Raw genomic sequence first — 25969 nt, 5'->3', positions numbered from 1 at the left:
CACGGGGTGGGGGGAGGCGAAAAACAGCCCCCCAAGGACAATAGGAGAGATCTCTGGCGCCACCTAGCGACCAGGAAAAAAAAAGTCACTAACACCCCACAAAACAGGAAATTTCTTAAGACTGCTTGAAAGGGCAGAAGGCTTCTGGAGGACCCAGTGGCCAGCCGGGAAGTTATTTCACGCCAGGCCCCTTCCGACCAGCAGTCTGAGCCCACAGAGGGAGCAGGCACCCACGTCTGGGGCAGACCGGGTGCGCAGAAGAGTGTGCCTGAAACCGGAGGCGCAGGGACTGCATCCCGCTTCGCCATTTGAGAACAGGGACATTTCATCAGTAAAAACTGCCTAAAACCAGCAGAAAGCTCCCCCAGAAGACAGTGATGGCTCCTGGAAGAGCCAGAGGGGAGCGGAGAAGTTCACCCAAGATGTCAGTCAGTCCGAGCAACACAGTGTCCCAACGCATACGACAAATTAGAAAACAGACAGTAGGGAGTAGAAGAACCACACGCAACCTAACAACTCCTCAGGAAAGAAGCACACCACAAAAAGAAAACCACTCCCCAGATTGCAACGACAGCAACTTGGAAGAACTTCTGAGCCTTCCAGAAAGAGAATTTAAAATTGCCATGATTAAAAAAGTGATAGATCAGAAGAAGGAAATTGAGTCCCTAAAGAGGGAAGTAAGAGAAATGCAGGAGATCAAAGAATTAATGGAGGAACTAAAGAACTCTGGGAAAAGCAATGAAAGCAGAATAGATGAAATGGAAGAACGAATAAGTAATCTTGAAGACACAGAAATAAAAAGAACCAAAACAGAAAAGGAAAGAGAAGTACGAAGGAAAAAGAATGAAGAAAGACTTCGGGAACTATCTGACTCCATGAGTAAAGGAAATATAAGAGTTATAGGAATTCCAGAAGGAGAGGAGAGAGATGTAGGAACAGAGAAAATATTCATGGATATAATTGAAGAGAACTTCCCAAATGCGAAGACGGAGCTGAAAATTGATATACAAGAAGCAAGAAGAACACCAAACTTCCACGACGAAAGGAAAACACAGCAAGACACATAATAGTAAAGCTCCCAAGAATCCAGGACAAGGAAAAATAATGAAGCTGATAAGAGGGAAGAAACAGATAACATTCAAAGGAAAACCAATCAGGCTGACATCAGACTTCTCTGAAGAAACACTACAGGCAAGGAGAGAGTGGAGGGACATAGTCAACAGACTCCAAGAAACAGATGCCAACCAAGAATACTCTATCCCGCAAAGCTCTCTTTCCTCCATGAAGAAAGAATATGGACCTTCCCAGACAAAGAGAAACTCCGGAATTTCATTGCGACTAAACCCCCACTCCAAAAAATACTACAAGGAGTCCTAAAGCCAGAACCTCAGAGGATGAATAACAACGAAAGAAGACCAAAAAAAAAAAAAAGTTATTAAAAGAATAAATAAATAAAATCAAAGGAAAGACAAACATAATGGCAAATACAGATGCTAACATATCAATATTAACTCTAAATGTAAATGGACTAAACTCTTCAATAAAAAGACACAGAGTTGCAGCCTGGATTAAGAAACAAAACCCAACCTTTTGCTGTCTCCAGGAAACACATTTAGCTACAAAAGATAAAAATAGGCTCAAAGTCAAAGGATGGAAAACAATCCTACAAGCAAATGGGCCAAAAAAGAAAGCAGGAACAGCTATACTTATATCAGATAAAACAGACTTCAAACTCAAAAAATAAAAAGAGACCCCAATGGTCACTACATTATGATTAAGGGGACAATACTTCAAGAAGAAATAACACTCATTAACATATACTCACCAAACGAAAGAGCACCAAAATATATCAGACAACTGTTGTCCTCTCTGAAAACAGACATCAGAGAAAACACATATGTAGTGGGAGACTTCAACACACCACTATCAACAATGGATAGATCAACAAGACAAAAAATAAGTAAAGAAACTAAAGCTCTAAATAAGGACCTAGAGCATTTGGGCTTAACAGACATCTATAGAACACTAAACCCAAAAAAAACGGAGTACACATTTTTCTCAAGCGCACATGGATCATTCTCCAGATCGATCACATACTGGGGCACAAGACAAACATCAACAGATACACCAAGAATGAAATCATACCAACCATCTTTTCTGACCACGAAGGCATCAAACTAGAAATAAATCATAAAAAGAAGGCAAGGAACTATCCTACCTCATGGAGATTAAAAGCCACACTACTGGAAGACGACTGGACTAACGAGGAGATCAAAGAAGAAATTAAAAAATTCTTTGAATTGAATGACAAGGAGGACACCAATATCCTAAATGTATGGGATGCAGCAAAAGCAGTAATAAGAGGAAAATATATAGCAATAGAAGCTCACATCAAAAACAAGAAAGAACTCAAAGAAACAACCTAATCTCGAAGCTCAAAGATCTAGAAAAAGAACAACAAAAAAACCCCAAAACCAGTAGAAGAAAAGAAATAATAAAAACCAACGCAGAAATAAATGAAATTGAAACTAAAAAAACAATCCAAAAGATCAATGAAACCAAGAGCTGGTTCTTTGAAAAAATAAATAAAATAGACAAACCCCTAGCCAGGCTCACAAAGGAAAAAAGGGAGAAAGCACAAATACACAGGATCATAAATGAAAGAGGAGAAATCACAACGGACACAGCAGAAATCAAAAGAATAATCAGTAACTACTATGAACAGTTATATGGAAACAAGTTCAACAATCTAGAGGAGATGGACAAATTCCTACAACTATACAATCACCCAAAGCTAGATAAAGAAGAAATAGACCACCTAAACAGACCAATTACAAGCAGCGAAATTGAAATGGTAATTAAAAACCTCCCCAAAAACAAAAGCCCAGGACCTGATGGATTTACAAATGAATTCTACCAAACATTCAGAGACGAATTAGTGCCTATCCTTCACAAACTCTTCCAAAAAATTGAGAAGGAAGGGACAATACCAAACACGTTCTATGAAGCCAATATTACACTAATACCAAAACCGAATAAGGACAACACAAAAAAGGAAAACTATAGGCCAATCTCCCTAATGAACACTGATGCAAAAATCCTCAATAAAATTTTAGCTATCAGAATCCAACAATGTATCCATAAGATAATTCACCACGACCAAGTTGGATTCATTCCAGGGGCACAAGGATGGTTTAACATCCGAAAATCAATCAACGTTATCCAACACATCAACAAAAAGAAATATAAAAACCATATGATAATATCAATAGATGCTGAGAAAGCTTTCGACAAAGTGCAACACCCATTCATGATAAAAGCCCTTGAAATTCTTGGGATACAAGGAACATACCTCAACATCATAAAGGCCATCTATGACAAGCCAACAGCCAGTATTATTCTCAATGGTGAAAAGCTGAAAGCAATTCCATTAAGATCTGGAACAAGACAAGGATGTCCACTCTCACCACTGCTTTTCAATATAATACTGGAAGTCCTAGCCAGAGCAATAAGACAAGAGAAAGACATCCAAGGAATCCAAATAGGAAAAGAAGAAGTCAAACTATCACTATTTGCAGATGATATGATAATATACATAGAGAACCCCAAAATCTCCACAGAAAAACTAATTCAACTCATCAATCAATTCAGTAAAGTGGCAGGATACAAAATCAACACGCAAAAGTCAGTAGCCTTCCTATACACAAACAATAAATCTGAAGAAGAAGAAATCAAAAAAACCACCCCTTTTATTATCGAAACAAAAAAAATCAAATATTTGGGAATAAATCTAACAAAAGAGGTAAAGGACCTATACAAAGAAAACTATAAAACACTGTTAAAAGAAATAGAAGAAGACACAAAGAAATGGAAAGACATCCCCTGCTCATGGATTGGAAGAATAAACATTATTAAAATGGCCATCCTACCAAAAGCAATATACAGATTCAATGCTATTCCAATCAAAATCTCAATGGCATTCTTCAAAGAAATAGAACAATTATTGATGAAATTCATATGGAATCACCAAAACCCCGAATTGCCAAAGCTCTACTGAAAAAAAAAGAAGGAAATGGAGGCATCACACTCCCAGACTTCAAACTATACTACAAAGCCATAATCATCAAAACTGCATGGTATTGGAACAAGAACAGACATACAGACCAATGGAATCGAATAGAAAATCCAGAAATAAACCCACAGATTTATGGTCAACTAATCTTTGACAAAGGAGCAAAGACTATGCATTGGAGCAAAGAAAGTTTGTTCAATAAATGGTGCTGGGAAAACTGGGTCGCTACATGCAAAAGAATGAAGCTTGACCACTACCTCACACCATACACAAAAATCAACTCAAAATGGATTAAAGATCTAGACATAAGACCTGAAACCATAAAATACATAGAAGGAAATATAGGCGAAACACTACGGGATTTGCACATCAAAGACATCTTTACAGACACATCACCCAAAGCAGTGATAGTGAAGAGAAAGATAAACAGCTGGGACTACATCAAATTAAAGAGCTTCTGCACAGCAAAAGAGACAATAACAAAAACAAAGAGAAACCCCACCAACTGGGAGAACATTTTTGCACCCAACACTAATGATAAAGGACTGATCACAAAAATCTGCAAAGAGCTGATGAGACTCAGCAACAACAAAGAAAATAATCCAGTCAAAAAATGGGCAGAAGAGCTAAAAAGAAACTTCTCTGAAGAGGAAATGCAAATGGCCAACAGACATATGAAAAAATGTTCAACATCACTTGTAATCAGGGAAATGCAAATCAAAACTACCATGAGATACCATCTCACACCAGTGAGAATGGCACATATTAAAAAAACTAGCAACAACAAATGTTGGCGAGGATGTGGAGAAAAAGGAACTCTTGTGCAATGTTGGTGGGAGTGCAAACTGGTCCAACCACTATGGAGAGCTGTGTGGAGATTTCTGGACCTACTAAACATAAAGCTTCCATATGATCCAGCAATTCCACTCCTAGGTATTTACCCAAAGGGCACAGAAACATCAATTCCAAAGAGCACCTGCACTCCTATGTTTATAGCAGCACTGTTTACAATAGCTAAGCTTTGGAAACAACCCAAATGCCCAAAAATAGATGACTGGATCAAGAAGATGTGGTACATATATACCATGGAATATTACTCAGCATTCAAAAAAGATAAACACATGCAATTTGCAGCAACATGGATGGCACTGGAAGGGATCATGCTCAGCGAAATAAGCCAAAAAGAAAAAGAAAAATACCGGATGGTCTCACTCATAGCAGGAATCTAGAAAACTTAAATAAGGGACCAGGAAAATGAATATAAGAAAGTGAAAATCAAAATCAACAAAAAACTATGAACCAGAGACACTTTTTGGGGGTGGGGGCGGGAGGGGAAGGATTGGGGTCAGAATGGGGCGTTTGCAATTGTATGGGGGAATATAAAAATAAAATTTAATATTAAAAAAAAAAAGAATAAACAATATGAGAACATTTTCAGACAAAGCCAGTTAAACTTCACCATCAAAAAACTATATAAAGGAAAATCCAAAGGATGACTTTCAGGCAGAAAAAAAATAACTCCAGAAGTTTTGAGGTGCTAGAAGACATGGAGCCACATATCAGCAAATGTAAACAAATGACTAGAAAACCAAAACAATAATGTCTTTAGACTTTAAAAAATATGAAATTTCAGTTCACTAAAACAACAGCATAGACCTGAGGAAAGACAAATATAATTAAATATCTTAATTTTCTTCTCTTGAATAGCATTAGATTTTGGTAAGTTAAAGTTGCACATTAGAATTTCTAGGGTAACCACTCAAAAAATGGAAAGAGCATATAATTTTTAAACTATTGGAGAAGAAATAAAATGCAACAACAAAAACAATTCATTCAAAAAGAAGAGGAAAAAAGAAAATTGGGACAGAGAAAAAAATCAAGAGTTCAAAAATAAGGGTACAGTTGTATGTTAGATGGAGCAGACATAAACACAAAAAGCATTAGAGGGACTCTTTACACTGAAAAAAGTCTCAGTAAGATAAAAATTGTAGTTTTTATGGGTACAGTAAGATATATACACATATTGAGATGTGAAGCTGTACTCCCAAACTTAAATAGCATTGTAAACGAATGACAAATCAAAAAAATTTTATTTAAAAAAGAAGACTTCTCATTTCATATGCACTTGTCTCAAAATATATGAAGCAAAAACTAACAGAATATACGTAAAAAGTAAACAATCTACAATCAGAGGAGGTATAAAATACACTTTTCTCAGTAACAAGTAGGTAAAAATAAGAAAAATCAACTGCATAAAAAATGTAAACAACATGATTTAAAAACTTGACCTAACATATAATTTTGCACCCAATAAATACAGAATAAGCACACATGGACCATTTTTAAAAATTTACCAAGTGCTGCATTATAAAGTAAATCTTAAATTTCAAAGTACTAAAGTCATACAGAGCTGCTCTCTCCCAAATGGCAGCTACCAGGGATATGCTGTCATCTTAATTCATTAAGATAAATAAAATTGAAAATCCATTCCTTAGCTGTACCAGCCACGTTTCAAATGCTCAGCAGCCACACAGAAGCTATTGTATTGGGCAATACATATACAGAAAATTTCCACTACTGAAATAAAGGCTACTGGATAGCACTGATAAAAAGCATTTTCTCTAACCGTAATGCAACTGTAACAGAAATCAGCAATAAAAGGATAACTAAAAAATTCACCTTATGTAAATGGAGACCAATATTCATAGATTATTTAATCTTTTAAGTATAAATATAAATGTACTATAATATCAGTTTTCTCAAGTTTTTTTTTTTTAAATATTTATTTTACTCATGCATACAAGAACTGGGGTACAGGCGACATGCGCGGGAGGGTGAGAGGATTCACCAGAGACAGAGTGGGGAACAGAACAGGCAGACTGATGAAAACACACTGCTGAGGGGAGCAGCAGGCGAGACAGGAGAGGTCTGCTCACCATATAGGACCCTCCCCGGCCAGCCGGGTTGAACCGGCGCTGCAGAGGCTGCGGACAGCTTCACAGCGTGGTGCTCAACTGCCTGCACCACCAGGGAAGACCCTAACCAAGTTATTTAAAAATATGACACACTGATGTCAAAATTGACATACAAGCGTAAATTTCCAAAAAACAGTCAAGACCCTCTTATAAAAGAACAAGAAGGCAGGATGATGAGAAGACTTAGAAAGTTAAAGAAATTAAGATAAAGTATGATATTTCTTAGGAATATTCTCAAATGGCCCAGCTATCTTTGCTCCAGGGACATGCTGGTTGTGCTTTCCTACTTCCCAAAAAGCTGAGGGTGGCCGTGTGACTTTTGGGCCACTGAAAAGAACAGAAGTGTCACTTCATGACAGAAAACTTAGGAGTCAACACACAATTTACTGCATTCTCTTTCCCCTTACCAATACTCCAGATGATAAAAGTCCCATTGCTCTAAATCCCAGCGTGAGAATACACAGAACAGAGCCCAAGCCAATCCATGAAACTTGAGGTAGAAATAAACCTTCATGACTTCAGTCCCTAGTACTTTGGGCATTATTTCTCACCACAGTATAACGTAGTCAAGCTAATCATAGTATGACATGCATATAGAGAGAGATAAAACAACCCACAGAATAAAGTGGAGAGTCTATAAACATCTTTGATTACAACAGAGGTGGTGACTGCAAAACAAAAGGAGAAAAGATGACTTTCAAAATATATTGATCAGCCGTAAGTAAAATTCACACCATACTATAAAGATAAATTCCAGGGCCTCCCTGGTGACACAGGGGTTAAAGTCACAGCACTATCAAGCTATTGCCAGCCACTGCAGCATGAGTTTGATCCCCGGTCAGGGAGCTACCCACATGGTGCAGCAGACCTCTCCTGCCTCGCCCATTGCTCCCCTCAGCTGTGGATTTCAGTCAGTCTGCCTGTTCTGCTCCCCACTCTGTCTCTGGTGAATCTTCTCACCCCCAACATCTCTGGCCTACACCCCAGTTCTTGTACACATAAATAAATAAATCTTTGAGAAAAAATTAATAAATTCCAGATGTATTTTAGACCTATTATGGAAGGCAAAAATGATTCAACTTTAGAAAGATAATATAGAAGAATATCTTCATAACCAATAGGTAGGGAAACACTAACTATGAAGCAAAAGACTGATTTATTTGAAGCGATAAATTAAGGATTGTTATCAAAACACATCACACAGAGAGTGAAAATACAAGCCATGGAATGGGACAAAATATTTCAACACATACAGCCGACGTGGGACTCATAGCCAGAAAATATTTCAAATTTCTGGTCAATGATAATTCCAATAGATTATCCCAATAACCAAAAAATATCCCAATAGAAAAACAGGCAAACGACTAGACTAGGCATTTCACAAAACAGTTTATTCAAATGGCCCATACATAGGGAGGTATGTATGAAAACTACAATGACAATCGTCAGATTGGCAAAAATTTTAAAGTCTGACAATTGCAATGACAACTTTTATACTAGGCTAGTAGTAGTATAAAGTAATACAACCAGTTTGGAAAGCTGGTGTTATTACACTAGTAAAACTGAATAAAGACACGTCTGATGACTTAGCAATCCTATCCCAGAGCTCAGGCAGTCACAGACCGAAGAACTCAAGAACATGTTCTGAGACACAGGAGCAAAAAGACACCGGAGCATGCACAGTAGCACCATTCTTAATAGACCAAAATTAGAAACAACTCAAACATCTTTTAAGACTAGAACAGCTAGTGTGGTGTATTTATAAATAGAATACTCTGAGGTAATAAAAATTAAAAAACTAGCCACACATGACAACCTGAAGAACCTTACTTTAGTAGTATTAAGTAAAATAAAAATTACAGGGAGAACACACGTGAATATACACTGCAGGCAGAGAACGGGGCAGGGAGCCCTGTTTGGAGGTTACTGCAAGAATTCAGATGAGAAATGATGGTGCCTGGACCAAGTGGTAGGAGTGAAGATGGGGAAAGGTGGTTAGATGTAGGGCATATTTTGAAGTTAGAAATGATAGAATTTGATTGGATGTGACTTGTGAGCGAAAGAACAAAGCCAAGGCTGATGACACCTCGGTTTTTGGCCAGATAGATGGTGAACGGTGGACACCATTTAAAGGCACGAAGATGAATGGGGTTGGGGGGCAGCAGGGAGGGAGGGCAGGGTTGAGAGGTAAAATCAGCTCTGTTTATGCTCCCACCTTACACTGTGCTTACACAATGGACCAAACCAAGTGCTCCTTGGCCTCCAAATTCCTATGTTGAAGCTCTCACTCTCAATATGATGGCACCTGGAGAAAGGGCTATTTTGGAGGTGACAATTGGATTTAGGTGAGGCCACAAGGGTTAGGGCTTCATGATAGGGTGAGTGTCTTGAGAAGAAGAGAAACCAGAGAGCTGCTTGCTCTCATTCTGCCATGTGAGAACATGGAAAGAAGGTGGCTGTCTGCTGCCTGGAAGAAAGTCACCAGAACCTGACCATCCCAGGACCCTGATCACAGACTTCCAGGCTCCAGAGCTGTGAGAAAACAAGTGTCTGCTGTTTAAGCCACCCAGTCTATGGTGGTGTTTTTTAATGGCAGCCTGAGCTGCCCAGCACAGGAAGCAGAGGGCACAAGGGACACACACTCCTATCCCAGACTTTTGAGAAATCCCCCCAGTTCCTTGTATTTTGATCAGTGCTTCAAGCTGGGTCAAAATGCTGGTGACACCCCAGGGAAACTACTGTCCATTCACACAGGACATACACCCAAATATGCTCATTATAACATCACTTATACACAGAAAAAATAGCAACGGACTAAAATCTTATTAACAAGAAAATAGAGTAAAAAAAATTACAGCATGTTCAAATAAATTATGGTATACAGATACTAGAGTACTAGTCAGCAGTTTAAACTAAATGAAGTTGAACTACATACATTAAAAGGATAAATCTGAAAAATATAATGTTGAATAAAAAACAGGTTGCAGAACATACAATGTGATACCATTTATGAAAGTTGGAAATACTATATATAACTTCTGATACATATATATGGGGTAATGATAATAAAACATGCATAAAAATTTAGTAGGGAGGGGAGAGGTGGAATCACGTAAAGTTTAGAGGGGGCTTCAAGGGAAGCAATTTTAAGGAAAGTGCAATTCTTTAAAAAGCACCAGGAGCAAATAAGGCAAAAAATTTTAATTTGATAAAGCTGGTTTGAAATTTGACAATTGAAATAAATATCAAGAAAAATACTTATTTGACTGGAGAAATACTCACATTCTCGAAAATCAGTTAATTTGGTCATCACCTCACTCTTGAACAGCTGAATGACTTGTTCAACGATCTCTCGATTTTGATTCTGGTCCAAGGCATACAGATATTTCTCCAGAAGAGGAATGTTTTTCAGATTCCAGATGAAGTTCTCCCGACGAAGACTACTTAACTTTGGATGCTGGAATTTCTAAATCAAAAGCAAAAAACTCTTAAAACTCCTGATAGAGCAATTACTGCTACAAGACATGCTGTGTGCCAGGAGAGGCACCTCCCAGTGCAAGCCAGGGGCACGGGGTGAGAGCCAGCGTTCTCCCAGGCGCCACTCTACACATGGTGTAAGTATGACTGTATGGGACCTCACAGCTTTAAGAGCAAATGCTTATCTCATTGACCCTCATAAAGTTGTGAAGACAGCAGTATCCACAGCCTACAACAGGAGACAGCTCTGAAGAACACTGCTCTCACCCACGTGACCTGCCCTGGTGCCTTGTGACCTCTTGGATTCCATCTTCTTCCCTTTGCTCACTCTCCTCCAATCACTGTTCAGGGACCATGCAGTCATGCTTTTTCCTTTCCATTTGTTGTTGTCTTACCGTGGGATGCTGGTCCCCAGATACCCCGATGGGTAGTGTCCTCAATTCCAACAGGCTTTTACTCTAAAGTCACCTTTTCTGGGCAAGCTTCCTGACCACTCTATCTAAAACTTCAACCCTCTCTTCAATACTTCTCATCCCTCTTCTCTGCTTATTTTCTATTTTAAGCAATTAGCACATACTGCTATTTATCAGTCACTGTCATCTACTTACCTCCCTTACTGTCTATTCTCACTAGGCTGTCAGCTGCACGAGCACCGGGAAATTTGGTTTTGGTATGTTTTGCTCATTCCTACATCCCGATGTCTAATTCAGTGTCTGCACAAGGAAGGCACTGCCAAAGCAGTGTTTGCTGAATAAAGGAATGTTCTTAGAACAGAAAATTTGGAGTTTGAAATTTTGGAATTGTAACCACTTTACGTAAAATTCTAAGTCGCTTCACCGAGCATTGCAAAAGTGAGAAAACTGAAGTTTAGAGAGGGACGCATGAGGAATCCGCCATGGGGCCAAGGGAGGACTTGGTCACCGGCTAAGAGCGAGAGGTCTCTTCCACAGAGAGTGACAGGTGCCCAGAACGAAGTTCGCCCGGTAGAGCAGTTTTCAAATTATTGACCATTACTCTCAGTGTGAAACACATTTTACATCACAACTCACTAAAGAGGCAACATGTACATATAAAGAAAAAAGTCTTAGTGAACAATATATTTAACATTACATCTGTATTCTGGTGGGTTTTTTTTTTTAAGTTCTTATTCCATTTCTTCAAAAAGTGTTCTTCTACATTGATTTCAACAGCCTCATGACGTGGAGTTTGGAAACCTTCCCCAATACGTCTGTTATCACTACCATATCCTTTCTAAGTGGATTTGAATACTTCTTGTAGGATGTTTTTCATTCTTACTGAGATGGTTCTGTATCCTTCCTCTTGCTGAATTAAAATGTGCTTCTTCAAATAGTGTCCATGCCACTGGTTCCAACTGTTTCCTCTGGAGCCATCTGGAAGAGGATTAGCCCTTCTTCTACACAGCTCTAGATATTTGAAGACAGGAAACCTGGCCCCTTAGAGTAAACCTTTCTAGTTCTTTCAGTTACTCCTCACATGACATGGTTTTGAACCTCCTGACTATCTAATGTGCTAAATGCCATTGTGGATAACAAAAGTACACCAAAGGCATTGAAAGCAATGTTAGGAGTTGAGGCTTTGGAGGGTGGGGTTGGGGCTAAAGATGAAGATGTGTGGAGATAGTGGAGAAAAAATACGTTCACACTATGCCTCTTTGTATGTTTGAAATTTTTATCATGTGCACATAAAAGTTTTATTTTATTTTTTTAAAAGATTTATTTTTTATGCATACAAGAGCTGGGGGGCAGGCCAGAGGTGTGGGGGTTGAGAGGATTCACCAGAGACAGAGTAGGGAGCAGAACAGGCAGACTGACTGAAATATACTGCTGAGGGGAGCAGTGGGCAAGTCAGGAGAGGTCTGCTGTGCCATATGGGTAGCTCCTTGGCTGGGGATCAAACTTGTGCTGCAGAGGCTACAGACAGCTTCATAGGTTGCATCTCAACCCCTTGTGCCACCAGGGAGGCCCTAACTTTTATTTTTAAGGAAAGTGAAATGTAACACTTGTTGGGTTTTCAATGGAGCAAAAGTCCACTCAGAGAAGGCCTCGGGCAGCTAATATGGTGGTCCTGTTATCCCGTACATCCCGCAGGAGTATAGAGTGATGGGAGGAATACTTGGGATCTGGACTGGAAATCAGATCTAGGTTTTCACTAGCTCTACCATGAAATAGTTCAGATCTTAGTTTCCTTCGGAGTAAAATTGTAACAGGGTGGCCCCCAGGAAAAGGGGAGGTTGCAGGTTCCCTGCCCCACCCGAAGGAGAGTAGAACTGAGCAGGGGGGGGAAGAAGCTGGAAAGGAGACTGGAGAAGGAAGGAAGCAGGATGGAGAGCAAGAAGGAGAACTGGAGGAGGCATGTGGAGCAGAGAGACATGTGAAGAAGCTCCACTTGCTTTTTGGTTCTGGACTGATTGAAACAGACGTGGCTGAGACCCATGGGGAGGTTAACAATGGCAGCTTTTATCTTGATTTTGATTTTGTTTTTCTTTTCTCCCAGACTTGTCTGGCTGCTTCTGACCATTTTCCATGGGTCCCTGATAAAAGGAGCTTTAGACTTGTGGCAAGCCTTTGCCCCTTGCTTTGGGCCAATCATGCTTGGCTGGAGTTTTACCCACGAAGGGATGGATGGCTCTGGGTGCTTGATTTGGAAACTATATTCTTCCCCTTTTCTGTACTGCACTCTAATGTATTAAAGTTCCTTTCCATTAAATGTCTATATGTTTTATCTTGATGCAGCTGATGGCAGAACCTATTTAGAGCAGGCAGGTTTGGGGGTTCTGGGTTGTCCCTCTCCCTGCCCTGTAACAAAATCAGAATACAAATACCAATCTCACCATCATGTACAACAAGGAATGACACTTCATACAAACAGATGCTCAGTAAACATTTGCTGAATGCGAACATTGAGGTCAATATACCCGACTTCTCTGGCCTTTATCTGTTTGGCTCCTTAGTATTTCAAACTGCATTTGTGATAGTTTAATCACTGCTCCTTATGAGTCTGTATCAGCCTACGTCTTGTCAGCTTCCTCACTCTCTATGCCTCACCCCATTCCCATTCCCCAAGCACCTTGCATTCTCTTGTACAAACCTCTGACCACAGTCATTTTCCCAAGCCTGCCCTGTATTTTCTTCTTTCTCACACAGAAAAGAGATTTTCAGATCCTGAGATTAACCTCCAGATCACCTCTGATCAAACAGAAGTAAAATTCCAGTACAGATTAGTTGGTCCCTTCACTTGTGAAATGTCACACTTCTGGCCATTATTGACCATAGGTCTCCTGCCTACCCTGGGCTTCCTGCCCAGTTGCTGGAAGTGTCGGTGCCATACCCCTAGCAGATCAGTCAACTTCTGCCACGCCTACAAGATTAAAATACTGCACCTGTGTGGAATTGCAATAGACTCTGTGGCTCATATAAAAACCAAGAACTTACTTCCTGTAAAGACATGCTTTGCATTTAGGTGAGGCATGGCAACAAAGCATGATACCTGCATGGCAGTACCAAGTAAGGAATGCTTTTCTTGGGTCCCTGTACAACTCCCCCATCCCATGCCAGACAACTAAAATAAGCTGTACAGCAGAGCAGCAGATGGTGAACGACACAGCAGAACTCACTCAGCAATGATGTGGTGTCATCTCCTTTTGAAAATTATACTGGTCATTTCAGAATACAGAAGTAAAATTGAAATGTCAATGGCAACAGTCATATGAATGAAGCCCAGAGAGGCAGGGTAGAAGGGAAGATGAATGATAAAGAACTCTTACATGTAACAGGTGCTTATTTAAGTAGATTTGTTTCTGAGGGTGGTGGAGAGTTTACTGAGACATCTACCAGTTTTAACAGTTTTCTAAATGAAATTAATATATGAAGAAAAAAATTTATAGTAATTTAATTATAACAGCTCATTTTAATCCAAATTATATTAATATTCAGAAATTGGTATTTTAATGAATATCCATGGGTGGATTTGCTTCAACCTAATTGAAAACTATATCATCTGAAATGCTTAACATATTTTCCACCCAAAATCTTGCACCACTCAATAATTATCTGTTGAATAAATGAACAGAGTGCAATGTGAAATGGTAACATAAGGGTAACATAATGGTAACATAATGGTAACTACTGCCAACATAAGGGAAACAAAAGAATCTGTCAGTTGATAAACATTTCCGGAGCTTCAATTATGCCCCAGAGACTGTGGGGTAATATGGTCCTGGACCCAGTGATGAGTGTCATTCCCCAATGGGGAGATGACTGGTAACATAATTCTGTATTTTTATCAGACTTTCCTTAATGAGTCACCGAAAGGTTTTTTTTTTTTTAATTTTTTATCACCAAAAATAGTTATTTCTGTTTGGGGATGAAAGGATAACTAAATACTTTTTAGACAGTAACACTAACTCCAGTTTCTGTCCATGAGAGAGTAACAGGAGCTAGGTTTACTCTCCTGGTTGTAAGAGCTACAACACTGCACAAAATATATCAAATGATGGTTTTCAGGTTACTAAACATCAGGCAATGAAGGATAGAGATTCCTGAAAGATTGAAAATAAATGAAATGAGTTTGTGTTGCTTTAATGCTATGAGAGAAGCCACAGTACAGGCAGGGGACACAGGCTTAGCTTTGAACCCTGGGCTCCAGTGTGCGGAACAGATGATCAGAAAACAGAAGCTAATCATATAAATCAGCTCTACAGAGCTTAAGACTGCCCTTGCCTTGAGAATTTGTAAATAGTTTATGATCAATGTTCCAGGATAAGGAAATCACTCAAAGCTGGGGAAAGAACCACCTGTAAGTATTCCCAGTATTAGAGGGAATAGTACAGGATAAGTACCAGATTGGAAATCAAGTTCATAGGACAGTGGGTAGAAAATGCAGAAGCATTTTGCATTGGTAGTAGGGAATAACTGTTCCTTGACAGTACCTAATTTCAGCCCTAACTCCACCTATCAAGTAGTAAAATTAAGAAACAGAATCATCAAGCTGCCTCCAAGTAATATAACTATCCACTCAAGGAAGCTCAATGAACACCAACCATAAGAAACATGACCAAAATTATACCAAGACACTATGTCCAACTGTCAAAAGTACAGATAAATAGAAAATCTTATCAATAAACACACACTGGCATGCATGGACACACACACATATACACACAATATATTAAATTTAGAGGACTAATTTAGCAGCAGACTTGTCAGAAACAATGCAAGAAAGAAGAAATGGAGTAATGTCTTTACAGTACTAAAAGAAACCATCAAAGTTTGCGCTCAATGAAAGTATCTTTCAAAAATGAAGGTGAAACAACTTTTTCAGACATGAAAAGTTGGAAAAATTCATCACTGGCACACCTGTACTATGAGAAATGTTAAAGGAAAGTTCTTTAGGTAGAAGAATATAATACCTGATGACCTACAATATAATATAATATAATACCTGATGAACTACAATATAATACCATGGACCTACACGAGTGATGAAGAGCACTGTAAAAGGTAAAACCCTAGGTAAATACATCATTTTCTAATTATTTAATTCTATTTAATTACTTTAAACAAAAATAATAACAATGTATTATGATGATAATGACATAAATACAAGTAAAATATATGACAACACTAGTATAAAGGCCAGGAAGGAAGACACAGAAGTATATTATGAAAAAAGTGACAGAATATGACATTAAGGTAGACTGATCAGTTAAAGATATATTTTATAACCCTTATGTAACCACTAAAATAACAAAATAAAGAGTTAGAGCTAATAAGGCAAAAAAGAGATTAAATGAAATAATAAAAACTACCAACCAAAACAAGCACAAAAAAATTAAAAATTAAAAAATACATGGGACAAATAGAAAACATGTATCAAGACAATAGTGTTAAACATAAGTATATTAATAATCACATTAAATGTAAATGGTTGAAAAACATACCAAATGAAGAGCATAGGTAGACTAGATAAGAAAGCAAGACGCAAATACGTACTCCTCCAAGAAACACATTTCAATTATAAGACTTAATGTAAAGCAGCAAAGAATTTTTTCATTCATTTCTAGACTAAAAATATCAATTCTCTGGGATAAAAGGAATGAAAAAAAAAACTTTCTAACTCTTCTTATTACAGTGTTCCCAGGCCCATCCTCTCTCTCACTTGATTGCTTGTAAAGGTCCATCATCTTACCCCTGTCCCTAAAGCTTCAGACAGGTAGAAAAGAAAGTGTGCACTGAGCAAGGAGTGGTCGCAAGCAAGCTACATCCATCAGCCACTAGAGGAACACAATGTGAAATAACTAGAGTATGAACTGCCTTCCTTTATGTGAGAAACCTCACCTTCCATGGTGCTCAGCTATTCCCCACCTACTCCACCAACCCTCTGGTCCTCTGTTCCATATGAAGCTTCCCACATGATTGATAGCAGGGGAGTGCCTGGCCTACATTAGAGTAGGGTATGTCCCAGCAGACACAGGTGAAATCCATCTTGCTTAACCCTTCCTTCTCCCACAAGCTTATCTTTAAACCAGTCACCAAATCTGGTTGACTCTGACTCCTAACTATACCTAGACCTTTTCTTGGTTGAAGTTCTCAATTAGTTTTCACCTGACAAATGCATTAGATTTAGATACATTCCCTGCCTTCATTCTTTCTGTCAAACTACCCACTATCCTGGCCCTGAGAGAGTCATAAATTATAATAGAGATTGAAAACCTTGAAAACCTTCCAAGGCTCCAAACTTCCTCTAACACAAAGTCCAAACTCCTTAATGCTGTATATGGTAGCATGCTTTATAATCTGACTTCACCCTATGTTTCCAACTTTATCCCGTCTCTCTCAGATTTAACCTTTATAATCCAGCCACATGGAAGGTTCTGGAGCACAGTTATTGTCTCTCCATGATTTTCTGCATGTTCTGTCCTAAAGCAGGCATTTCTCCTTTTCTCTCTCTGATGGACTACTAACTTTTTTAAGAACCGGCTCGAGTTGCTTATTAATTAATTAATTAATTTTTAACAAGCCTTCTTGGAATGTATCTATTACTGTGAGACATCAAGGGTAAAAGATGATTAATTAAAGCACAAATGCTGGGGGTGGGTGGGGAAAAAAAACCACAAATGCTACTCTTAATGCATTCACACAAATGCTATTCTTAAGAAGCTCAGTGTTCCTTATGTAGTGTATGTAATAAGAAGCATAGATGTACAACAAATAATTATACCACCATAGGTGATAGACTGTTACTCCAATGGCCCGTGTGAGCCATGCTTCTTGGTATTCATGACCTTATGTGGTTTCTCCCAGCTGACTTGGGATAGGACATATTACACATGCTTTGGCCGGTGGGACTTAGCTAGCATGATTCAAGCAGAGCCTTGATAAGCGCTTGTAAATGTGGGCTTGTCCTTTTGGAATGCTGTCTTGGAAGTCAGCAGCCATACTGCAAGGATATGCAGGCCACCCTGGAGGGTAAAATACCACATGAAGAGAAAAAGTCCTATGGAAAGGAGCTGAAGCATCCCATGCTGCATGAGTAACCCCAGTCAACGCCAAGTAAGGGGTCTCCTAGCCCAGCATGCAGGGCCTGCTGAACATTAAGTAGAGCAGAAGAATCACCACAAAATCAAGAGAAATAAGTCATTATTGTTTTAAGTCAGTATATTTTGGGGTGGTGGGTAACACAGCAACTATTTAGATTAAAAGGGACACAGTACCTAAGTACAGCCATGGAAGGCTGAATGTACACCATTCAGGAGCAGCGGAGAGAAGGAAATGATCACCTCTGTGCATCATGGGAAGAGAAAGTGTCAGGGAACATTTCACAGAGGTGAAGCTGGAGCTGTGTGACAAGGATAGAGAGGAGTTATACAGAACAGAGAAAAGGTATCACTGGTTGAGAAAATAGCAAAGGCACATGTGCATGACCCAGATTGGCATTTAGGTGAGAAGCTCTACATTGCTGGGGAGAAAAGCATGAAAGGGGAGATGAGGTTGATGAGACTGAGGGGAGGGAGTAGGGCAGGCAAGGACTAGGCCACACAGGTCCTTGTGTAAAAGAAACGCTGAGAACAATGGTTTTCATTTTGAAGCCAGTGAGAAGCAACTGCCAGGTCTCACCTATAAAACTCACATAATCAGTTTATAATTTTAAAAAGTCATTCTATAGTGTCTGTAGTGATACATATAAATTGGAAGAGGAAGAAAAACCAAATGCAGGGAGGCTACAGTCATAAGCTAAAGATAGTTGAGACAGGCACAGAAAGAAGTAGATGGATTATAGAGCCATTTAAAAGGTCTGAACAGCACTTTGGAGTAATTGCAAGTGTTTTAAAACAGTGTGAAAACTGATTTACTCATACAGGCTATAATTACTTTTCAAACTGATTGTCCCCCCAGAACATACTTCTCTAGGACATGGAATTCTCCACTTTTCCCTGCTGCCTGCACAGAAGAGGTACTCAGTGAAAACATGCTAAATAAATGAAGATATTTTGTGGGCAGGTCTGGAAAAATATTTGTCATACATGATACTATCTTTATAGGTCAAAAACACACTTAACACAAGTCATTTTAATCCATCTGCAACTTAGCTACTGCTTCCTACAGAGCTCTAGCTGGTAACACCTTATCTCAATCAAAACTTTAAGTTTTAACTTGTGAATACAGACTGCAGTATTTATTTATTTATTTGCTTGTTTGTTTATTTAATTATTTAGGTAGAAGAACTGGGGTGTGTAAGCCAGAGGTGCAGAGAGTGAGAGGATACACCAGAGACAGAGTAGGGAGCAGAACAGGCAGATCTAATGAAATATACTGCGGAGGGGAGCAGCGGGTGAGACAGTCGGGGTCTGCTGCACCATATGTGGATTAGCTCTTTGGCCAGGGATCAATTCAGATCACAGTGGTGATAGCACTGAGATTTAACTCCTAGGCCACCAGAGAGGTCCACTATATCCTAAATTTCTCAAAATGTGAGTAAACTTCCCACTATACCAGTAAAGTAGACCTTACTGTCATGAAATTCATGTAATCTCGGGTTCAGTTTTCTTCATAACACACCTTAGGAAGCACCACACATAAAAAGAGAATCTGACCCTGGATTTATTTTAAAAAATAAATCAAATCCATACGAATACTAATAAAAAAACAAACAAAACCCTCAAATCTTACCTCTAGTGTCTTATCCAATTTGGCAGCTAGCTTTCCGATTTCATATAACAGTTGGGGGCTGATGGAAATCTCAGCTATAGGTCTTCCTGGGAGGTAAGTCAGCAGCCTCACCAAGTAGCTTTTGGTTTCAGATCCACTATCTAGATGGGTGGAAATACATATTCTTTCAATTAATCTTGAAAAAAATAATTGGAGGTCATTTTGTTTTTGCAATTATTGCCAAGAATAAGAGAGACTACACAACACACACACACACACACACACACACACATACACACACAATGTGCCAACCAGCAGTACTCCGGAGTGGATGACTCCAATAGGTAGAACAGATCAGCCTTAGAAGATGAGAATCATTCATTCACATGGAAACAAAATTACAGCTTCAACTCTGCCAGCCTTAGCACTAAACATAAGTGGATGCCTAAAACACTTCTTCCTGAGTTTACAATTGAGGAACGTGTGATATAAGAAATGACTGCCTCGAAATCAAAGCTTCTCAGAGACAAACTGGGGAACAGCCTGTTTGCAACACATGACAATAACTAATTACTCCTCAGGAACTATTATGGGTGTTAGTTGTTTGGAGCAATGCAAATTTAGATAGACAGGATGAACAATGAAAAGAGAAAAAGAGGGCCTCCCTTGGTGGGTGGCGCAGCAGATTGAGCGCCATGCTGTGACGCTGTCTGCAGCCCCTGCAGGTGTGTTCAATTCCTAGCCAGCCAGGGAGAAACCCACAGGGCGCAGCAGACCTCTCCTACTTTGACCTGCTGCTCCCCTCAGCAGTGTCCTTGGTCTGTCCACCTGTTCTGCTCCCCGCTCTGTCCCTGGTGAATTCTCTCACTGTCCTACGCCTCTGAATGTACCCCAATTCTTGTATAAATAAATAAATATTAAAAAAAAAGAAAATAGAAAAAGACTGAGATTTTAGGCCTTCAAAAAATGCCAAGGAATTGAGTTCAGGCTGCTTCTTAAGAGCATTCTGGCAGGCATATCTTAACATTTTGGCATTTAGAATTGAAAGAGACCAAGTCTCATGGAGGACTTGTAGTCTTACGAATTTAAGTGGCATAACCAAAGTCACACAAACAGTAATGACAGAGCTGGGATCTAAAATTCCTGATTTCTAGTTCTGTGTTCTATCAACTATGTAACAGCACCAAAACAGACTGCTGCTGTGATGAATACAAACATTTAATTATGTTTCTGCCTAACCAGCCCCCCTCCAAAAAATTTCCTCTGGTTTTTGCAAGACCTCTTAGTTGCTTATCCATGAGATCCTTTCTAAGCAGAAGTGTTAGCATCAGATCCCAGGTCTAACCCCTTCTGAATAGGAGCCCCAATTCCCACCTGGGTGATGCTGTGGCTACTCTCAACAGCTGAAAAATAACCATGTCTACACTTGGAACTATGAATCTGTTCTTGGTATTTCTATTTGTAGCAAAATGTAGTAGTAATGTATATGGATAAGTGACAGATGAATGAGTTGGTCTCTTACCTATGGACATGAGAGAGGTTATGTTGTCCCCTTTAGTATGAAAAACAGAGGCTGTAGGAAATCCAGCTGCTCTCAGAAACATGATGATGTGACTCTGCACTTCAATCAGGTCTGGAGTTTTGCTAGACTCAGTGTTATTTATTTTGAGGACATATTCAGCTGGACCATCAGTAGTGTCTTTGGTTCTTGAAATGCATACATGAAAGTTTTGGTCATCATAGCTAGGAAGTGGCTGGATCTTGGAAACCTTTAACCCAAATACTGATTCCACAAGTGCACAGGCTTGTACTTCACTGAAAGCGGGTTTGGTAAGAGCCTGTGATTGCTGGTCATCTCCAGTTGACATTATGTCTGAGGGGGGGGGGAAATCTAGAAAGGGGATATATAATACATATGTTTATTTAAATGATTTCTCTTAAGATAAATCAACAATGTTTCTCAATATTGATTTTGTACTTCTTGAGATTATTAATTTTCACCCAAAGTTCAAAAATTAAGTTCAGCAAATGAAGTAAAGTATATGTTTTGACAAGTGAATAAACACCCTTGCAGCAAAAATTATTTTAAAACTCACCTTGCATGCTGATGTTACCTTTCAAATGACAGAACACCCACCAGGAAAGCATATTGGTATTATCTAGTCAAATTCCTTCTACCCCTTCCCCCCATCAACTTTCTTTACAGGGGAAATTTCAGTCTTGAGATGTTCCGTGCCTTACCCAATTTTACATACCAAGTTACCAAAAGAAATCAGCTCTTTTAAACCAGGATTACGTCATTTTGACTATGTCGCCACCAGTTTTGGGATTAAAATGTAAACGAAAATACAGGGTCTTACTTTTCCATTCACAAATTTTGTTAAATTATAAGGATTATCATCTAGCATATCACCTGTATTTTAAACATAAAAGCTTGGACCGATCAGCAACGCACCATGTGAGGCAATGTGAAGATATGAAGACGACAAACTTGGAGGGCTCAATTATATTTGAAGAGTTACCTCATCATCACAGATATCCTGAACAATAAAAAATTTAAAATCTTTTCAGAACAAATTTACAAGGTAGTAATATTAAAGCAATAGAATGCCAGAGAAAACCCTGAATTAAGTATAAACTGAAATGACTGAATTAATTCTAAAGTGACTGAGTTAACCTCAAACAGTAAAGAATAAATATTCAGTATATTTAGCATCACCAAGACAACAGTTAAAGATTTCTCTTTACGAACAGGAATAATCTGAGATCTACTCTTCCTGAAGTGGACCAACAATGAAAATAGCCAAATTTGAACATCAGCAGAAGTTCCAGTCTGCTGATGCCTGAGCTCTGTAGCTCAGGGAAACAAAAGCCCAAAGTAAAAAAATGTTGATGCATGTGTGCATGTGCCTGAGTAAAGTCACATGGATCACTGAGGCCTTGCTGGGCTGAGAGTGGGGAGATGGAAGACATGTGTGGGAAAGGCTGATCCCTTCTGAGAAGTGAGAAGGTTTTACTGCTCAGCTAGAAAGGAACTTTTGAAGATTCCTACACTTGACCTGAACTTAAGGGAAAAAACAAAAAACAAAAAAACAGGAATAAGGCAAAGATGCCCGCTGTCATCACTTCGTTTTAATTTAGTATTAGAAGTTTTGGCTAGCGCTATCAAATAACAGAAAATAAAGGGAATCCAAAATGGGCCTCCCTGGTGGTGCAAGGAGTTAAGCAACTCACTGTGAAGCAATCTGCCGGCTCTGCAGCACAAGTTTGAATCCTGGCCAGCCAGGGAGAAACCACATGGCACGGCAGACCTCTCCTGTCTCGCCTGCTGCTCCCCTCGGCAGTGTATTTCGTCAGTCTGCCTGTTCGGTTCCCCATTCTGTCTCTGGTGAATTCTCTCGCCCTCCACATCTCTGACCTGTACCCCAACTCTTGTATGAATAAATAAATACATCAAAAAAGGGGGGGAATCCAAATTGGAAAAGAAGCAAAATTATCACTTCAATTGTAAAGAATAAGTGTTCTATTACTAGGAGGAAAAAAGGCTTAAAATAAAAATTAGGGTTATTTAAAAATATTACGTTATGAGCTTATGAACCAAAACTATGATAAAGCTATGACAAAAATTCAGGAAAACTAATCTTGAGAAGATGGAATTAAACTTTTGTGACTGGGATAGGTTGGGGCGGGGGAGATTGATTTCTTCTTGGTAACGCCACTCTCTGCTACACTTACCTGTCAATGGAGGCTCCTGAATATCCTCTGGAAACGGAGTATTTAATATCCTTGCAATTTCACATCCCTCTTTCCCCAAACTATCTTTATTCCAACCTTAATTCATGCTAAGCTTAAATTAACACTTCAGGATTGAGCTGCACTTTAGGGCACAATTTTGACTGCTGTTCCATGGATGTTGTATTGCCTAAAAGGAATCTCAGGAAGATTAGCTCTCAGGAATAGAAATCCGAACAGGTGTTGCTTCTGGTAAGGAAGAAGCATGAGGGCACTTTTCTGGGAGGAAGATGTTCTGCATCTTACCCAGGCTTTGCTTGCGCGGGTGCATACATTTCTCAAAACTCAGCTGAGAGTTACAGCACGGAATCTGAGCGTGTCATTGGATGCCGCCGTAACAGCCACTCGCCGGCCGCCGGCAGCAATCCCGAGGGCGGGGCGCGGCCGCCTCAGGGGGGTGTGCGCGGCGCTTACCTGCGGCGCTTACCTGCAGCCCTCGGGAGGACGCGCGGCCGCCCGGCCCCGGGGTCCTGGCAGCACGCTGGGCGCGGGGGTCTCGCAGGACCTCGCTTCGCGGGATCGGGTCTTCCCGCAGCCCGTGAGCGCGGAGTGGCCCGCCCCACCCGGCCCGCCCGGCTCCAGGACCAACCCGGGCCCAGCCCGAGCCCGGGGGTGGGAGGTGCCGCCGCGCACGCGCAGCTCCCTCCGGCGCCGGGCCCCGTCCCGACCCGGGGCGCCCGCCGCCCCCCTCGGGGCTGCGCTCCCTCCCGGCCGCGCCAGGGCGGTCACCCCCAGCCCGACCGCGGGAGTCAGCTGCGCCCGCGGCACCCCCAGCCAGCCCGGAGGAGCCCCCGAAATCCCGCGACGTTTGACAAGGCGGCGGGATTTGGGGGCGTCGGGAGAGCTGGGGGTGCAGGGGGGGTGAGCCTTCAGCTGCGGGGCGGGGCGGGGCGGGCCCGGCGCCCCCCACTTCTCCCCCCCAACCCCCCCTCCCCGGACCCGGGTGCGGCCGGAGCAAAGGTCAGCCCCGGGGAGCCTGGTGGCTGTTGCAGAGGGAACAAAGCTGAATGCATGAGTTCCAGGAGAGCTGTGGCAAAGGGCAGGCTTGTGGGAAAGAATCTGGAGAAAGGAATTTCGTAAATGGCTAGGCGAAGATTGGAATGAATTTAAGTAAAAGAAAATTCTAAACAAAAGCATATTGCCACTCAATTCGAATTATTTTTTCTCTCTTAAGTAGACAGAATTTTCTTCGATGTTGAGTCTACTCAACATGAAGTTATAAGCGGGTTTTCCTTTATCAGAACTATGTAAACTTCTTTACTTTTTACTTTTTACTTTACTATCTACTTTAAATTCTTTCATTGTCACTTTAAGTAGATAATTGAGTATTAAATTTCATAATGATCTGTATAATTCTAGACGGGCGCCTGGAACAATCTCAAAAAGATTTGTTTTCATTCCTAATGAAATGAAAGCCATTAATCTAAAGAGGCTTATTTGGTATGTCAAAGTGGATGAAAGTATCCTCAATTGAAAAGCAATACTAAGCCTCCTTTATTTGTATTTTGTAATTATAGGTTGCTCCTACCTGCCTGTGAATATGCAGGTGCCTCTCTTTTTCCTTCTCTTTTTCCCAATGAACCTGTCCTTTTAAAATGTAAAATAATAAATATAGGTTACAAGTGTTCTAAATTCTAATGAAATTCTTAAAATGTCCTGGTATAATGTGAAATTCTTTGAAGGAACTTTGCTGGTATGTGTGGGAATTCTGTGAGCACAAACCTGGGAAATTGGAAACTCGGTAGTTGGCAGGGGCCGTTGAAAACTTTCTCCCCAACCCTCTTCTGGAGGAGATCAAAGAAATGCTAGACCAACTCCAAAATAAGCCCAAGAACAGAGAGAAGGATTTCTGAGATAACTCACTAAACACTCGGTCATACAGATACTGCAGCCCCACAGATGCTAAGCAGAAGTAGGAGCAGTCTGGTAACAGCCATTGCTGGCAATCATAGTGACAAGGCAGCACACGTGCAATCACCACACTCAAGTGCAATGCAGCCTCCTAGTCAAGCAAAATTCCATCCCAGAGCTTGAGCCTAGTGGTGCAGACCTAGCTTCTCCCCAGGAAGACTCAGGCTTCATAGATTGCAACCTGTTGTAGAAAGGAGCGTCAGGGAGGCGGCATGGGAGGACAACCTAAGCACAGAATATAGCTTGCTGTGGAACAAAAGAAGAGAGGGCAGAGGTTACAACTTCACTCTTCAAACTAAAATTGAGTATTAAAGCCACACACTCAACTGCCCCCTCTCACACCAAGGTAAACTAAAGAGAAACAAACAAAACTAAATCCCCACTACTACATCTATGCACTTACACAACTCACAACACATATCAACTAAGGCAACACTCATGCTTAGGAAACAAGGAACATCTGAACACAAGGTAGAAAAGCAAAATGAGAACAGAAGTCCTGAGAAAAATTTAAAGGATACAGAAACCAAAGACCTATCAGACTTCAAAACAAAAGGCTAACAAATGCTAAATGA

General features: G+C 40.2%; 1 protein-coding gene and 1 non-coding gene across 6 annotated transcripts in view; one reads left to right on the top strand and one right to left on the bottom strand.

Annotated features, from left to right (window-relative positions):
• Positions 1-23981, bottom strand: part of HYKK (hydroxylysine kinase) — a 31615-nt gene extending 7634 nt beyond the window's left edge. Inside the window, exons 1-5 of one of the 5 annotated variants that reach the window (XM_037523173.2) lie at positions 23911-23961; positions 22105-22231; positions 21214-21582; positions 19713-19852; positions 10330-10513 (exon numbers count right to left, since the gene is read on the bottom strand). In XM_037523173.2, the coding sequence (XP_037379070.1) occupies positions 10330-10513; positions 19713-19852; positions 21214-21559 (670 nt within the window). In that variant the 5' untranslated portion in view covers positions 21560-21582; positions 22105-22231; positions 23911-23961. Of the gene's footprint in view, positions 1-10329; positions 10514-19712; positions 19853-21213; positions 21583-22104; positions 22232-23897 lie in introns of all 5 variants that reach the window. The other 4 variants (XM_037523172.2, XM_037523171.2, XM_037523174.2 and 1 more) reach the window with 4 other exon arrangements.
• On the top strand, positions 22477-22555 carry LOC119256453 (small nucleolar RNA U2-19). The gene has a single exon (XR_005127783.1). It is a non-coding gene; the product is annotated as a small nucleolar RNA U2-19 (small nucleolar RNA).
• Positions 23982-25969: the final 1988 nt, after the last annotated feature.

This window comes from Talpa occidentalis, unplaced genomic scaffold (assembly GCF_014898055.3).
Source record: "Talpa occidentalis isolate TD23 unplaced genomic scaffold, MPIMG_talOcc4v2.1 talOcc4.3, whole genome shotgun sequence".
Lineage (NCBI taxonomy): Eukaryota > Metazoa > Chordata > Mammalia > Eulipotyphla > Talpidae > Talpa > Talpa occidentalis.
The sequence above is the reverse complement of the archived record's forward strand: the minus strand, read 5'-3'. Positions and strand labels throughout refer to the sequence as shown.